We start from the raw sequence: 16962 nt of genomic DNA, 5'->3' as shown, positions 1-16962 counted from the left end.
CAGGGGGAAGTGGGAGGCACTAATAATAACTAATAATAATAAAAGCAACCCCTATGTTTGGCTCACTCTGCACCCAGCCCTGTGCCTAGTGCTTCCAATGCTCCCTTCGAAGTAGGCCTGTTGTTGTTCCTGTTTTCCAGGTGAGGACAACGAGAGGGCAGATGTACTTACAAAGGCCACCTGGAGCCCGTGGAGCTGGGAGCTGAGGCGAGGCAGCTATCCGTGCTGAAAAGACCTGGTGGTTTCGGCTGTTTGCAAGCTTGGTGCATGAGATCGGGACGTGGCCCGGCAAGAATCAGCAGGACTCGGGTCACATTAACAGAGCCCCGACCGTCTGGCCTCACACCAGCCCTGAGACGGTGGGAGGGCTGGGCTACCTGGAGAGGGTAGCAGTTGGGGAAACGGAGAAGCCAGTGATTTGCCAGAGGTGACAAAGGCAAAGTTAGGGTCTGAGCCAGATCTGTGACCATCCCAAGCCAGAGTGAGGGACTAGCCCTACGCCCAGGAGCAGCTGTGGAGGACGGAGGGGAAAAGGGGGGTAGCTTAGTCTTAGGGCAGATGCCAGACCTCTGGTCTCTGGGAAAGCCATCTCAGCCCTGGCCTGGCACCTTGAGCCATTAGGTCGCTGTGCATAAAGCTTTCTTTAGGCAGCAGCACCCTCCTGTGGTTATAGCCGGTAACCACAGGTTTCCCGCCCCCAAATGCTTCTCTCTCCAGCGCTTCACACACCTGAAACCCAACACCCAATAGAGACTGTTATTCCTGGGGCTGGCCTTGGAGTCAGGATCCCTCAGATACAACCCTTACTTGGGGTCTCAAACTTTTCACCTGTGAGATGGACTGATAACCTCATGCTACCTTGCTCTGCCAGGCTTTCGTGAGGGTCAGAGGACTCTGTGCATGTGCTCTGTAAAGCACTGACCAGGTAAAGGATTGTTTAAACTGTGGGGAATCTATCTTGGGGGGGGTGGGGGGGACTCTGCAAGGGAGACCAAGAATGCAGGCATCCGTTGGTGGCAGTCCAGTACCCACATCCTTGAGCGGAGTTGGTGGCAGTGGACAGCAGTGACCAGTCAAATGAGGAAGCGGGTGCTGAGCTGAGTTCAGCCCACTCTGCAAAACTCAGTCCTGCAGAGGGAGGGGCGTGCCCCGGGGGGAAGCCTCAGGCCCAGAGTTGGTCTGATCCATCAGAACCCAGAACCGGCCTGCATATCTATGAAATGGGGGGCGGGGGGACCACATTCCTGCAGGACTGTTGTGAATAAAAGGGGGAGGGGACAGTAGTAAAAAAGAGAAAGAACTAATGAACAGACAACAGGGGGAAGGGAGGAGAAGTGGAGGGAGGTAGAAAAGGTAGGGGGGATTAATGATGATGGGGGGAAAAATCAAATCTAATTTTTTAAGAATACATTTATTGATTTTTTACAGAGAGGAAGAGAGAGGGATAGAGAGTTAGAAACATCGACCAGCTACCTCTTGCACACCCCCTACTAGGGATGTGCCCGCAGCCAATGTACATGCCCTTGACCTGAATGGAACCTGGGACCCTTCAGTCCGCAGGTCAATGCTCTATCCACTGAGCCAAACCAGTTTCGGCTCAAATCTAATTTTTTTAAAATATCTATAAACCACCTCTTTAGGTGCCTGGCAGAGTTGGTTCAAGACAAGTGACTTTACGGTAACTTCTTTACATCATGGACAAGGATTGTGCTTCTCACCAAAGCCTGGTGCTGACGGTGAAAGACGATAAATGCATTTATTTAAAACATGTGTGCGGGCCCTGCACGGGACGTGATTTCATCCTTAAAACCAAACTTTGGCATTGGTACTCTGATTTACTTCCCTCCTTTTGCAGAGAAGGAACAGCCTCAGAAAGACGATCCAGGTAATAAAAGGCAGTTGAAATCACACCCTGTATTTATCCGACTGAAAAGCCTGCCAGGACACGGGCTTCCAATAAGGGTTAAGGGAATGATCCTCTTTCTAAGTGCGTACCTTGCTTTGTTACCACTAAAAAAACCCACAGAAATGAAATATTTCATTCAATGCTAAGAGTATTAAGGATATTTTTGTTTAAAAAAACAACCACCGCCGGGACCGGTTTGGCTCAATGGATAGAGCGTCGGCTTGGGGACTGAAGGGCCCTGGGTTTGATTCCGGTCAAGGGCATGTACCTTGGTTGCGGGCATATCCCCAGTGCGGGGGTGTGCAAGAGGCAGCTGATCGATGACTCTCTCTCACTGATGTTTCTAACTATCTCTCTCCCTTCCTCTCTGTACAAAAATCAATAAAAAATATATATATTTAATAAAAAACAAAACAACCACCACCCATGTTATGCATAAACAGTCCAGGTGGAAGAGAAAACCAGCCCGGGAGTGCCCACTGCGCGCCAGGCAGTTGGCGTTTACTGACAACTCTGTCCCACCACAGCGCCTGCAGTCTTAGAGGAAACAGCTCGACAGGAGGCAGATGGGGAGAAACCCAAGCCCCTGCTTGCTCAGCGGCTTCTGCACAGGTCTAGTAAAACCATTCTTTAGTAGCCACGACTTTCCATGACGTGATGGGAGAGCCACTTTGCATATATTTTCACCTTCAACCCATTTCCAGCAAGGAATTTGGTTAAAGAGAGCGTGCACCCAAGGGCACACAGTGAGAAGGGGTTGGACGCATACTGGAACCCAGTCTGATTGCAGAGCCACCGTCGGCAATGCCCCAGCATGCTCTCTGGTGGGCCCACTACCACCTCCGCGGAAGGCTGGGGGAAAGACCTCAGCTTCCATCTATTCCTGTTAGTGACCCTCCCTTACTCCGGGAGGGGAGCACACAGTGATCTTCAGCTTCCACCCTGAGGCTCCACTTCCGGACATGCGGCCACATGGCTCCCCACTGGCCTCCCTGATCCTGTAATGGCCAACACAGAATATTTCAGTGGCCGTTTTTGCCAAAGCCACGTGGCAGTCGAGGGAAGGTGGGCACCCTTAGGCACAGGTGACAGTCACCTTAGTGGCCCAGAGCCTCCGGTACTAAGAGCTGGAAAAGGTCCCCAATTGGAGGAGAAGTTGAGCAAGCTAGGATACTAGGCCAGCCTGCACCAGCCTCAGATGTGGGTGCGGTGGGAGGGTGAGCACGGGAGCAGCCTGGAGGGGAAGGGGCTCGGAGAGGGGGGCCTGGGGAGCTATCCAGAAGCCTCACCTACAGCCCTGCCTCAGCGAAGCAGGTCCCCAACACTTCACTCGGTGGTGACATTTGCCTCTGACTGCATCGTAATCTGGACCCTGGGCTCAGAGATGCTGCCGAGGCCAGGAGGAAGCTGTGATTGCCAGAGGGAACGGGGCAAGCGGCAGGGCACATGCTGACGGTGCTCCCGGTGGTTGGTGCGGACCCCGGCCCAGGGAGGCGAATATTCCGAGTGCTCAGTAGAAGATGGAAATCTGGATTAATGTGGAGTGTCTTGATTTTGAAAGCACTCAGCAGGCTAAACCCAACATCTTTGGGTCAAACTGGACTCAAGAACCAGTTTGACACCCTGTCCCTATTTCAAGTCCTTTCCCCTCCCACTCCTGTTCCCTCACAAAACAAGCAGGAAGAAGGAGGCACAAACCACAGGGCTGTCCTGGGCCCTATATTAGAGAAAGAAGTTAGAGCACAGACTCAGATTCCAAAGTTCTGTATTTTTCAAAATAAAGATCACACATTGTTTAGAGACAATCTACACAAGAGTTACAAAAAATAGTTGCCCAGGCATAAGCATACACAGGTTTGTTAATTATACACATATGGTTACAAGTGTGCTTGCAAAAAAGTTCATTGGAAATATACACAAGGCTCTGGAAATGTACACCGTTTAGTGTTACAATTCTATATTCAAACAAGGAAATTTGACAGTATGTTACATTCACTTACAAGTAGACAAAATGCAAAATACAGTTCATCTTCTGTACAAAAAGGAAGGGCCGTTCACACTTTACAAGGTGAGAGGGCGCTGATTGTAAGGAAAGCTGGGGCAGGGCCGGCCTTTGCACGTCCTTTTGACTGTCACAAAATAAGCAAAACATTACTTTTTAGGATTAAAAAAACACTACTGCGAACTGAATCATCTTAAGTAACATTTAGAAAGGATCCCGCTACAGTCTGACTAGGTGACAAATAAAACCAAGCTACTTTTTTTCCTTTTTAAACATGTAACTAGGCTGTATAAAGAACATTTATTCCTTCAAAAGAAAAAATTTACTTCTGGTTGAAATTACAATTTACAATATACAACACTATATGCTACGACCATAAAAGGTGTGAATATACACTGAATGCACAGGGCTGGCTAATTCTCTTTTCATACCAAAAAACGTGTTTATGTTGATTCAAACTTCTCCACATTTACATTACAGGTATACAAATGTACAATTGTACAATCAAAAGTATGTTCGACTACTAGGGTACATTATAGATACAGATTAGACATCAAAACAAGAAAATACTACAAATTTGTATATATGCAAAGTCTACACCAAGTATACACTATATATTTATAGAAGCAAGACCAAAAGCAGAGTTGGATTTTTTTTCCTCATGCTAAATAATCAAGATTTTGCCTTTCAATGTTAAAAGAAAAATCCAACAGGCAGTAAACAATTACACCCGCCCGGCCTTGAAAGACATTCTGGGAGTTCATGTCTCCTCATCACAAAACAGACTACACCATCTTCTTCAGCATAATAGTCTCCAAAAAAGGCAATTTTGGACGTTTCATAAACTTAATGTCATAAAATGAAGCTTTAGCAACTCTGAAACAATTTTCATTATATATATATATATATATATATATATATATGTATATTTTATAAACAGTGTTAAATGCCAGGTTGGGCTCATTTAACTAAAATTCAAACTTCCCAGGTTTTTTTTTGTTTGTTTTTGTTTTTTACTAAAATGAGGAGTGGGGAAGAGCTATTTGCAAAACTTGCCAGCAAGGCAAATGAGTTAAAAACCTTTTTTCGGTGTTTTTTTAAACTTTTTTTGTTAAACCAACCACCCTGAAAGTTTCCACATGTGGAATATAGATACAACATTGAACAAAATATGTGGCCTCCCATGTACATTGGTTACCTATGTACAAGTATCCTATACACCAGTAAAACAACAGGGCAATTAGTCAATTAAAAAAAATAATTAGTACGTTATGTGTAATAAAATTAAACAAATTTACAAAGGCGTTTCCACTTGTGGATTTGATTCCTTTTTTGGAGGGTAAGCCTGGCGCAACCATTTACCATTCCAGATTCTACGTTAGAACATCTCTGGTTGCTGGCTAGATTCGCCAGTGGGCCAGTGAGGTCAGTGGGAATGAGGGGACAGGGCTGACACTGCTTCAGATAATACCATTAGGGGGGCCACAGATGGGCCCTAAGTCGACGCCATTCTTCATGTAGTACTTCTCCAGCTTGGCCAGGATGTGCTTGCCATACGTGTACTTGCGAAGAGTCGCGATGTGGGGCCGGATCTAGGGAGGAAGCACAGTTTTGTCACTCTGGACTGGAAGCAGAGTTGGGCATGCTCCCAGGAATGCTTCCGGGCACTGCAAATGCCAGGCCACAGCAACACCTCTCACCGGTGCAGCCAGAACACCGAATTCTAGGGCCCCGCTAACCCCTCAGAGGAGAGTCAGCACGTATCCTGAGCGCTGATGCAGGATGTGAGGGCTTTGGAGACTGAACAGCCACGGACCTCACCCAGGACAGTATGTGCAGAAAGGACATCCTCACTGACAGTCACACTGCCCATTGCCCCACCCCACCGCACTGAGCCTTCCTGAGGCAGCTCTCAGCCCTCTGCGAGGGGGGCTTTCAGGGCACCTCGGGTCCTCAGCTCACCGCCTAATCCTGCCCTCCAGTTCACAGAGGATCGCAGAAAGCTACTAGCGACAATGAAAAATGATTCACGTGAGCCAGGTTGGTTCCTGTAAGCCTCCTGAGGGAGGTATGATTGTCTCCATTTTATCGACGAGAAAGATGAAGGCCTAGTGGTGAAGTCACTCACCCAAAGTGAAACGCTAACAAGGGATGGCACAGGCATTTGAGCCCAACTCCCTGGCTCCTCCAGAAACTGTTTCTCTGCCCTGTGCTCTCATGGCACTGCCTCCTGCACCAGCCTCATCCTTCACCCACTGCAAGCCCAGCTGGGCTCAGCTCTCCGCGTTCTCCTGTCTCCCCGCCCAGAGCAGGTCCACGTGGAGAATTACTGTGCATCCCAGACAAGCAGAAAGAGCCACCTTTCCTCTGTGAGCTCACGGAGTTGTCTATATGTCAGTGAGCATGTCGCCCAGGTGCTCACAGCCACTTGCTGGACCTTCCAGCCTCGCACACGCATCTGCATTCCATACTTCGTCCTCAAACACCCTGGACAAGCTCTCTAGATTGCGAGTCCCACGAGGACAGTGGTTTGTCTCTTTATCTGTGTCCTCAAAGCAAGGAAGGGTCAAGTAGCCCTAGAAATCACTTCTGTAGCCCATAAAGGAGACAGACCTGTAGCAGCTATGGCATTCTCACTGAGAAGCCTACGAGGAAAACTTACTCATAATAGTCCTTGGCTTGAATCCTGAGCTGTGCAACCCAGACATCTACCTAGCATCCCTAAACTCATCTGTTAAAAAAAAATCTATAATGCTTCCCTTTCATTTGGATGTAGTGAGGACTGTGTGCGCGCTAATGCTTTATTCATTAGAATGTGCAACTCACCCCCTACTCTCCCTGGGACTGGATGACTAATGAGCTCAGCCACTTAACCTTTACACCTCTCCCTATCAGGACAAAAACACTAACCACCATGTGTACGCACGCACATGTTAATATTATGGAACCCATTTTTCACTTGACTTAATGGGAGGTGAAGAGTAATTAATCACCTGCTCCATTCCCAATGCTTCCTCTGCTACAGAGGATAGAGCTTAGCAGCGAAAGAGCTCAAACCGCTTAGATTTTTAGATTCTCTTCCTCCTCTCTCAACTTCCTCAACCCACTTAACTGCTAACCCGCATTCCATCCACTTCTCTTCAATCCCAAAGCCACCTCCACCTCTTGGCTTAACTATTTCTGTGTGTTTTTCGTTTTTTAGAAAATTCCGTTTTTATTTGGCTTTGTTAACTAATTTCTTCTAGACTGTGGATAGATGGCTCAGATCACTTCCCTGGTGGTTTTGCTGTTTGCCTTTTATGTATTCTGAACGGCTTCCAACGTGCAAGTGCTGGCCTGCCACATACCCCACTAATCACTAAGAACGTCCCCCGAGCTCGGCCCCCACAGAGCTCCCGGGGCTCGAGCTAGGACTCTGGAAACTCTGGGGAAGCTCGGATGTCCGGAAAACGTGCTACCTGTTAGTCTGGGAGACAGGTTTGACTGGCTCTTGGCTTAACGATTTAACAGCCTCCCACCCAGTCTCCTCACTGCCTCCTCAGCTTCCCACGCCCCGGGGTCCTCACCAGCCAGACAGTGATTTGAAATGTAAATGTGACTCTGGCACCCCAGTCCTGCCCTAATGAACGTGCCCGACTGCGTGAAATATTCTGTCCTGTCTCCTGCTTCCAAACCTTCACAACCCAGGTTCCCTCGGCCTCGAGAGCGACATTACTGAAAGGTCCCTCTTGGGGAGCCATCTCTGTGCCCCGCGTTGGAAGAGGCCCTTTGAGCAGTCACACCGCCCTCCCACATTCCCCCGCAGTGCCATGTGAGCTAACACTGTCGTTCTCACCAAGAGAGCGACATGAAGCACACGCATGGAGTCTGTGCTTCATGAGTCTTTGTTGGGTGAATGGACATGTTTTAAATTTCTGCATATTTCCTATATTCCGCCTTCACCAGCCTCTTACCCCAAATTTCTAGGAGCCTCACAGCACAAGGACTTTGGACTCCCCCGCCTCCAACCGCCGTCACCAACACCAATGCAGCGTTTTGTTTTGTTCTGCTTTGAACTGGAAGAGGAGGGTGCTTCGTCTGGCTCAGAACTCGAGTCCATAACAAAGATTCTCGTCACTGAACTTTGTTCTCAGTGAGGGCAAGTGGCTCATCACTGCCAGACCAGGCCACCCCCTTCCCCTGAGAAGGGCTGAGTGAGTTCCCAGTCCAAAGGCTGAGGGTCCAGACCAGAGGCACCCCAAGGCTCGCAGCACAGGCGCAGCTGTAGCGCCCCTATCTGCAGGTTAGTGTGGCTGCCTGCCCGGTGGTCTCTGTGGGGCTGGAGGACCTGCTCTGACTGTTCCTGAATCGCTGGCCTCTGCAGGTGCTTTCTCGGTCAGCTCCCACTCACAGGACCCAACACTTTAGATTTCTGTCCCTGTTCTCTTCTCCTGTCTGACTCCTCTTTAGAGTAGACTTCTCCTCATGCAAAGCCTTCCTTCAGCCCTGACCAGTGTCTCAGTGATTAGAGCCTATATACCAAAGAACTGTGGGTTCGATTCCCAGCCTAGGCACGTCCTTGGGTTGCAGGTTCAATCCCCAGCCCCAGTCAGGGTGCATGAAGGAGGCAACCAAACAATGCATCGCTTTCACATCATTGTTTCTCTCTTCCTCTCTCTCGCACAACCCTCATCCCCTTCCACTCTCTCTAAAAATCAATTAAAAAAAAAAAAAGATTGCTCTGGCCGGTTTGGCTGAGTGGATAAAGCGTCGGCCTGCGGACTCATGGGCCCCAGCTTTGATTCCGGTCAAGGGCATGTACCTTGGTTGCGGGCACATCCCCAGTAGGGGGTGTGCAGGAGGCAGCTGATTGATGTTTCTCTCTCATCGATGTTTCTAACTCTCTCCCTCTCCCTTCCTCTTAAAATATATATATTTTAAAACTATCCTCAGGTTAAAAAAAACAAACAAAACAAAACAAAACAAAACAAAAAACCTTCCTTCAAAGACTCGGGGCATGTGCTGTCACCCCTGCTTTCCATCGCTCTTCCCAAACTGTGCTCTGAGGGCAGGGATCATCTTGGTCATCTCTGTGCTGGTGTCTGGCACAAAGTGGGTATAGGTCAGAGGGGCAGGCCCTCAGTCGGTAAATGGTGGTGGGTGAATAAATAAGAAAGGAGGGAAAAAGGAAATGAGGCAGGCAGGCTGATGTGTCGGACTGAGAAGCTGGTTTCCCAGGAGCAAATGGATGAAAGCATGGCCTAAAATCAGGGAGGGAAATCCCTCTCTAGGACTGAGTTTAAGATTCGTTCACAACAGTGAGTTACTGATAAAAGGAACAATGGGACAATGGCCACTTCAGATCAAAGGAAAAAGGAGCACAGCATGAGACACAGCTCGTGACAAAGTCTGCAAAAAGAAGGAAGATGTCCGCCCTCCTCTGATTTCAGAAATATGAGAACCCAAGGCCTTACACATTTCCCCTCTCACTGCCATCTGCCCAGCCTGGCCTACCTTATGCATGACTATCTTCCGCTGGGCTGGCTCTGCCACATCGATCATCTTCTGGACCACGTAGTTGGCGTACTGGTCCTTCATCATGGTGTATAAGGCACTGTGGGGACCGTCGTTCATGGTGCAGACCTCATCGATGAGCACAGCACGCTCCGTGCGGGAGGCGTGGGTGACACACTTTTCCACAACATTGCTGCAATGACACAAACCCAGGAGCATCACTTAGAAAAGGGACCCAGTGCTTGTCTGGCCTCCGCCCTGACCTCAGAATCAGCAGCAAAAGAGCTTAACATTTTCGGCAGATGAATCCATCAACAGTTTGGCTCGGAGACTCCACCTTTGCCATCTGTGGCTTCCCATGTGAACCATGGCTGAGACCAGCCTCTCACAGAGGAGGGTAACAGGCCCAGGTAAGTGAAGGAACTTGAACACAAGGTTCACAGGCTGGTTAATAGCTGAACGAGTTAATGAGCGTAATTTCATCATGAATAAAAATCTGTCGTCACCTATGTGGGCTTATGAAGCCGGAAACAAGTCTTACTTATGTCTATATACCTAGTGCCAAGCTCTGCTTGGGACTTCACACATTGTGGACAGTAGTTTTATTGCTAGCTTTACCCAGTGGCCAGATTAAGTTTCTATTGAAAGAGTACAAAAAACTTTTTATTTAAATGTTAAAGGCACACTTTAAAATTAAATACCCATTGCATTTTGAGGTTATTTATTACATGTTCTCACAAGCTATTATCTTTTTAAAGTACGATACTTTGGAAAACACTGTGTAATATGAAACGAGAATTCTCGTGCTCTGTCCACAATGTGTTAGCAGAGGCTCTACAGACCTATTAAGTGAAGAAACATTATCATATCTGGCCAGTTAACCTATCAAGTCTAATTAAGACAACAGCCTCTTCCATCTGATACAGCAACATATAAAAACTTTCCCCCCACCTTCCTTCTACAGAACTGTGCAATTCTACCCTGGGCTGGAGGCATGGCAATGTGGCTATGAATCACTGACAGCTAGTGGCTTCTCCCTTAGCAGCAAAGGGAGTTAAAGCATTACCAGGCTGGCTCAGAGAGCACAAAGCCAGCCATAATCTTCAGTTGTTCTGACAAAGAACTCCACACTTTTCACGGCTGCTTGGCTGGGTGTATCTTCGCCCACCCCAGGCCCACTTCCCCTACAAAGCGGTGAGGAACAGAACATGGCCTTCTGCTAAACGGGCTGGGGTCAGGAAAGTCATTCTGGCTGGAAAGCAAGCAGGTAATCAGCTACCACTATGGGATCCCATTTGACTCCCACCTTAATACACAAGAGATATCGTTTCAGTCTTTAAAGTTTATTCTAGTATTTCTGAAACTGTGGTTCCCAGACCATTTGTAGGGCTAAAATCAACTTAGTGATTTGTGAACGGCTTTATTTTAAAAAATGAAAACAGAAGAGTAAGCATCAGGATCAACCACAGACAACACAGCTTCAGTTATGTGTGTGTGTGCCTGTGCATGCAAAGTCAATGAAAAATTTACTTTGTACTCTGAGTCACAACCAAAAATGTATGAAAGCCACTAACCTGTTTTTTTTATATACTCCTACTGATCTGTTTTCCATTTTAATGGCTCTTTCTTCCGGTATCTCTAATTTGATCTTAAGGCTAACCAGTGAATTTTATTTCAGATTACATATTTTTCTATTATAAAACTTTGTTCCTTTTATAATAAAGCTTCCAATTCTCTACTAACATTTCTTATATTTTAATTCATTACCAGCATATTTTCCTTCACATCCTTGAGTGTAAGTATACTAGCTACTTTATAATCGCCTCTGCTAACTTATATTTTAATTCATTACCAGCATATTTTCCTTCACATCCTTGAGTGTAAGTATACTAGCTACTTTATAATCGTCTCTGCTAACTCCAACATCTGGGTGGTGGTATGTTGTTTTGCTCTCTTTTCATTTTACATTTTTTCACTTTTGTTGAGGACAAGTCACATTCTCCTATTATCTAGACATAGAAGATGATATACTGTAGAAACTAAGTTCCGTTGTGTTCCTCCAAAGAATATCACTCCTCCACCCCGCCCCCTTTTTTCCTGGTGGAGTTCAGTTGACTAAACTTCTCCCACACAGGAGGCAGCAGGTGAGCTCTGTTTATTGCTTTTAGACTTTGCTGGGCTGCTCAGAGTGTACAGGAGTGTGACTTAGGAGTCAACCAGATACTGAGAAAGTTTAAATAGAGGCCTCCCACCTCCTCCATGGCTCTCTTCCTTTCCAGATTTCTTCCCTGTCATTTTGTCAATTCTATTGCCATGACTGCCCCCAAACTCTGCCTTCTGGGAATACTAGAGATTTTCTATCCCAATTTAGGAGCCCAGCATGGAGCAGACTTGGAAGGGCCTATAAGCTAAAGGCCAATAAAAACAGGAAATTTCCTGATTATAGTCAACAATACTATATTATAAACTTCAAAGCTGCTAAGAGACAACATCACAATGGTTCTCAACATAATGTCTTAGTGTGACATTAAGGTGCTAGCTAATGCCAACTGCAGTTACAGTGCAATATATAAATATATCAAACCGACACACTGTGCACCGCAAAGTTGCACATTGTTATATGTCAATTTTATCTTAATTAAAAAAAAAATTTCAGATGGGGAAGGGCAATTTCCTCAGTGCAATTACCTGCTTCCAAGTATCAACAGTTCCATCCCCCAATGTACCGCTCTTGTTTCTTCTCTAATGCCTTCATAGTTTTTGGGTTCTGTTTTATTATTTTTATTTTTTTTTGGCATTTTGTTCATAATTTATAATTGTTATCTGTGGGACAACAGGGCCCACAATAGCTGCTAGGTCCTTATCTGAACCCAAGTCTATTGTAATATTAACACTATGTTATATCCAAGGGTGATATTAAATACAATGAACAAAAAAGTAAATAGGACAGTGACCCAAACAAGAGACCTCAGAGATTCTGATCCCTATTTCCTATGGTCATTGGGGGTGGGGGTGGGGGATAACACAGGATCTAAGAGATGACCCTGAAAGGGTTAGGCTATTGAGACAATGACTCTTTTTATTTCTTTTCTGTATTTCCTATGCTATACTGGTATAAGATTTTTACAAACTAAAAATAAGCCATTTAAAAACATCAAGATTATGTCACACATGCCTTGAAGCCTTGAAATTTACCCTAAAAACCAGGGAAGAAAATATTCCAAAAATATGGACTACTATGTTATGTGTATAACAGCATATGCAGATTCCATTTAGAAGACCATACCACTAAGCTATTGGCGGGCCATCAATTTCTTCTCCAGCCTCTGCTACTTATAAGTTATCTACTTTCACAACCTGGGAATAACTAGTGCATTTTACTCTTGAGCTGGCAATATGAAGACTGAGAAAGAGATTCTAAGAATACAAAGGCCTATACACAGATACGATATACTGCTTTGTAATTCAGGTGCGGAAGAGGAAACTGAGTAAAGAACATGTCACAATTCTGAACAAATAAGTTAAGGAAAGTTCAGTTTACCAAAGAACAAAACTTATGTTATGTGCTGACTCTAAGGAAATGAGGACCCCCACTACATGACTTGTTATGTTTTATACTTTGATAGAACCACCTGTTTTAATTAAATTATGCATATTTTAAGAAAATTAAACATTATTTTAAAAGAATGAAAACTATTTTCCTCTCTAAACCCAAAATATTTAATCCTCTCTTTTAGAAAACTATTATAATTCAAAGCCCATACCTTGCAAATTTGTGCTGACTCAATACGAGTACATTTCCTCGAATTTCTGCTACAATTTTACTTTTATCCTCAGGACGGCCATGCTCCAATACATGCTGGATTACATAATTTCCATATTGATCCTGTTTAACAAACAACAAAAGAAATAAAATTCATATAGAAATGAGTTCAGTGGATTACCAAAATCCTTACATCTAATTAACACCTATTTTCCTATAGAACTATGACGGCTTACCTGAATACTAATGAACACATAAGAATTTTTAAATAGGTAATGACAATTTTCCTATGATCACATAATAGGAATACATCACTATTATACAATAGAATAGTTCTAATATATTTATGCCCAAAAGATCTAATTTGATTCTTCATAAAATATTATCTACAAAGAAGCAAGTCTCCTCGAATTTGGAGGAAAATGGAGGGATAAAGAGATACTTTCCTTAAACAGAAAGTACAAATTTCCCTGTTGCTACGTATAACAAAGAAACACTGAAACAAAGCTTATGCCCAACAAAACAGACAATGCCTGATTAAATAATATTACAAATATATAATGGATTTACTCATTCATCTAAAGTGGAAGAGCTTTGAGAGAATAAATGTGAACAAGCAATTCTAGAGGCAAAAATATTTATTTGTAAGATGTAAAAAATTGCCCTAACCGGTTTGGCTCAGTGGATAGAGCGTCAGCCTGCAGACTGAGGGGTCCCAGGTTAGATTCCAGTCAAGTGCATGTACCTTGGTTGCGGGCAACTGTGCAGGAGGCAGCTGATCGATGTTTCTCTCTCATCAATGTTTCTAACTCTCTATCACTCTCCCTTCCTGTCTGTAAAAAAAATCAATAAAATATATATTTTTTAAAGATGTAGCCAAAACCGGTTTGGCTCAATGGATAGAGCGTAGGCTTGGGGACTGAAGGGTCCGGGTTCGATTCCAGTCAAGGGCATGTACCTTGGTTGCGGGCATATCCCCAGTAGGGGGTGTGCAAGAGGCAGCTGATCAATGTCTCTCTCTCATTAATGTTTCTAACTCTCTTATCTCTCTCCCTTCCTATCTGTACAAAATCAATAAAATATATTAAAAAAAAAAAAAAAGATGTAAAAAATTAAGAACATACAAGTAGTATTTTTTTAATGGCCAATGCCAAATGTGTTTGCTTCTGGATGGTAGGATTATGGATTGTTTCTTTTGTTTTGTTGCTGCTTTCTGCACTTTCAAATTCTTCTACAAGGTCTACTGAATAATTTACAATATCATACTTCTCACCAAACAAACAACACCTACAAGACAAACTCCTCCAGGACATCTTTGGACCTTTGAGCCTTTTTAAAGTCTCTTGAAATTTCAAATAGAAACAAATTCTGGCTTAAAAAAAAATTTTTTTTCTTAGTATAACATTCTACATGTAGAAAATGGACAAATGGTTAGTATGTGGAAGAAATTTCTACTGGTAGATGCAAGACAAAGTATCAAAGCTAGAAAGAAATCGATTCATCCATTTAGTTCGTTTTAAACGATAAAACAGACCCAGGCAAATTAAATGACCTGCCCATGAGGACATAGCTTTTGAGTCCATAGCAGAGCTCTGGCAGGCACATCCTCTTTGCTCCAAGACCAGGCTCTATTCACTACCCATATTCACAAAACAACAAGCAGGCTGGTGTAAATGAAAACTTGCCCAGACGCTTCAGTGGGCATGTTAAACACATTAGCATTAGCCTTTACTGGAACGGGTACCTGTGTTGAGAAAACACACAAGCTCTGGGCCTGCACGAGCCCCCAGGCGTTTGCAGTTACTCTACTGGCAACTCCACTACCTGCACAAGTTGCTCGGTGTGCTGGTGCAGCTCCTCCAGGATAGGCAGTGTCTGGTCAGGGAGGCAGTGCTCCAGGATCCGCTGAATCACTCGGCAGCCGTAAGGATGCGTGGACAAGGCAAACACCTAGGCAGACAAACGTAAGAAAGCCAAAACTGACACCTGCTTCTTTTAATGCTTCATATTAATATACATAACCCCACTAATCTTCTCAATGACGTTGAGAGATAATCATGGTATTCTCGGCATACAGATGAGAAAATTGAAGATCCTGTAAGTCTACATGATATACAGTCATACAGATAGTAAATGATAGAGCCAGGATGTGATGTCCTAGTCAAAAGCCCAAATTGTAAATATTACATTAAGTTCTCTCTACAAATAAGGTATGTATGTAAACCCATTTCTTTACTACTCTAGGAAGTCACACATACAAATATTCAGAGATGAAAAATACTTAAGATCATTAAAAACAGTTAAGAGTTCACTGTGTCAAAGGGCAGAGGTAAAAGACATATAAATTTAAAAAACACATAACAACAACAACAGAAAAAGGTCTGTGATCAAATCCTAAGAGCTTTCACATAATCACAGAGCAATGTCCTGAACTGAACTGGGGTGTAGCGGAACTCTTCTATTGGGTCTGGCGCAAGATAAGACACAGGCTTCAGGTGCCCTATCTCAATTCTGCCCTTCCTAGTCAAACTCGCACCTCAGATCTGTTATCCTATATAATAAAGGGCTAATATGCAAATCAACCAAACAGCAGAACGACCAGTCACTACGACAGGCATTGACCACCAGAGCGCAGACGCTCAATGCAAGGGGTGCCACCTGGTGGTCAGTGCGCTGGCTCCCACAGGGGGAGCACTGCTCAGCCAAAAGCCAGGCTCACAGCTGGTGAGCACAGCAGCGGTGGCAGTAGTCTCTCCTGCCTCCGCAGCAGCACTAAGAATGTCCAGCTGCTGGCTTAGGCCCAAGGGGAGCGGGCCTAAACCATCAGTCGGCTATCCCCTAAGGGCTCCAAGACTGTGAAAGGGTGCAGGGCTGAGGGACCCCCCCATGCACAAATTTCGTGTACCGGGCCTCTAGTCAAGTATAATAACAACTGTCCTAGTGGTGTGGCTTAATGGTTAAAAGTGTTGGCCAGGCCGAAACCGGTTTGGCTCAATGGTAGAGCGTCGGTCCCGGGTTCGATTCCGGTCAAGGGCATGTACCTTGGTTGTAGGCACATCCCCGGTAGAGGGTGTGCAAGAGGCAGCTGGTCGATGTTTCTCTCGTCGACATTTCTAGCTCTCTCTCTCCCTTCCTCTCTGTAAAAAATCAATAAAAATATATTAAAAAAAAAAAAAAAGTGTTGGCCAGTGAACCAAAGGGTCGCAGTCTGATTCCTGGTCAAGGGCACGATTCTGGGTTGTAGATTCAATCACTGGCCCCAGTTGAGGCGAATGCGATTGCAACCAATCTCAATCTCTATCTCTATCTCTATCTCTATCTCTATCTCTCTCTCTTTCTCTTTCTCTTTCTCTCCCGCCCCTCCAAATACACACCCCTCCCCCATGCTCTCTGAAGATCAATGGAAAAAATGTGTTCATTGTGAGGATTTTAAAAACAAGTATAGCCTGGATAGTGTGGCTCAGTGGTTGAGTGTCAACCTATGAACCAGGAAGTCACAGCACAATTCCTGGTCAGGGAACATGCCCAGGTTGCAGTGTACAGGAGAAAGCCAAGCAATGATTGCACCATTGCTGTTTCTGTCTCTCTCCCTTTCCCTTCCCCTCTGAAATCAATAAAAATAGAAAATATAAAAATGAACCTGAGCTAGTTTGGCTCAGTGGATAGAGCATCAGCTTGTGAACTGAAAGGTCCCTGGGTTGCGGGCTCAATCCCCCGTAGGGAGTGAGCAGGAGGCAGCTAATCAATGGGTTCTCTCGCATTGATATTTCCATCTTTCTCTCCCTTTCCCTTCCTCTC

At 45.0% G+C, this 16962-nt stretch overlaps 1 protein-coding gene across 17 annotated transcripts in view; it reads right to left on the bottom strand.

Moving 5' to 3' along the window:
- Positions 1-3654: 3654 nt before the first annotated feature.
- The window catches only part of PUM1 (pumilio RNA binding family member 1), a 119275-nt gene continuing 105967 nt past the window's right edge, over positions 3655-16962 (bottom strand). For 14 of the 17 annotated variants that reach the window (XM_084873048.1, XM_084873041.1, XM_084873042.1 and 11 more), the window contains 4 exons: positions 14989-15114; positions 13166-13287; positions 9402-9594; positions 3655-5500 (listed from right to left, as the gene is read on the bottom strand). In XM_084873048.1, coding sequence (XP_084729174.1) covers positions 5369-5500; positions 9402-9594; positions 13166-13287; positions 14989-15114 — 573 coding nt within the window. In that variant the 3' untranslated portion in view covers positions 3655-5368. The remainder of the gene's footprint in view (positions 5501-9401; positions 9595-13165; positions 13288-14988; positions 15115-16962) is intronic. The other 3 variants (XM_084873040.1, XM_084873033.1, XM_084873045.1) reach the window with 1 other exon arrangement.

This window comes from Pipistrellus hanaki, assembly GCF_964339955.1.
Source record: "Pipistrellus hanaki genome assembly, chromosome: 2".
In the NCBI taxonomy this organism is placed as follows: Eukaryota; Metazoa; Chordata; class Mammalia; order Chiroptera; family Vespertilionidae; genus Pipistrellus; species Pipistrellus hanaki.
This window is presented reverse-complemented; position numbering and strand designations above follow the sequence as displayed.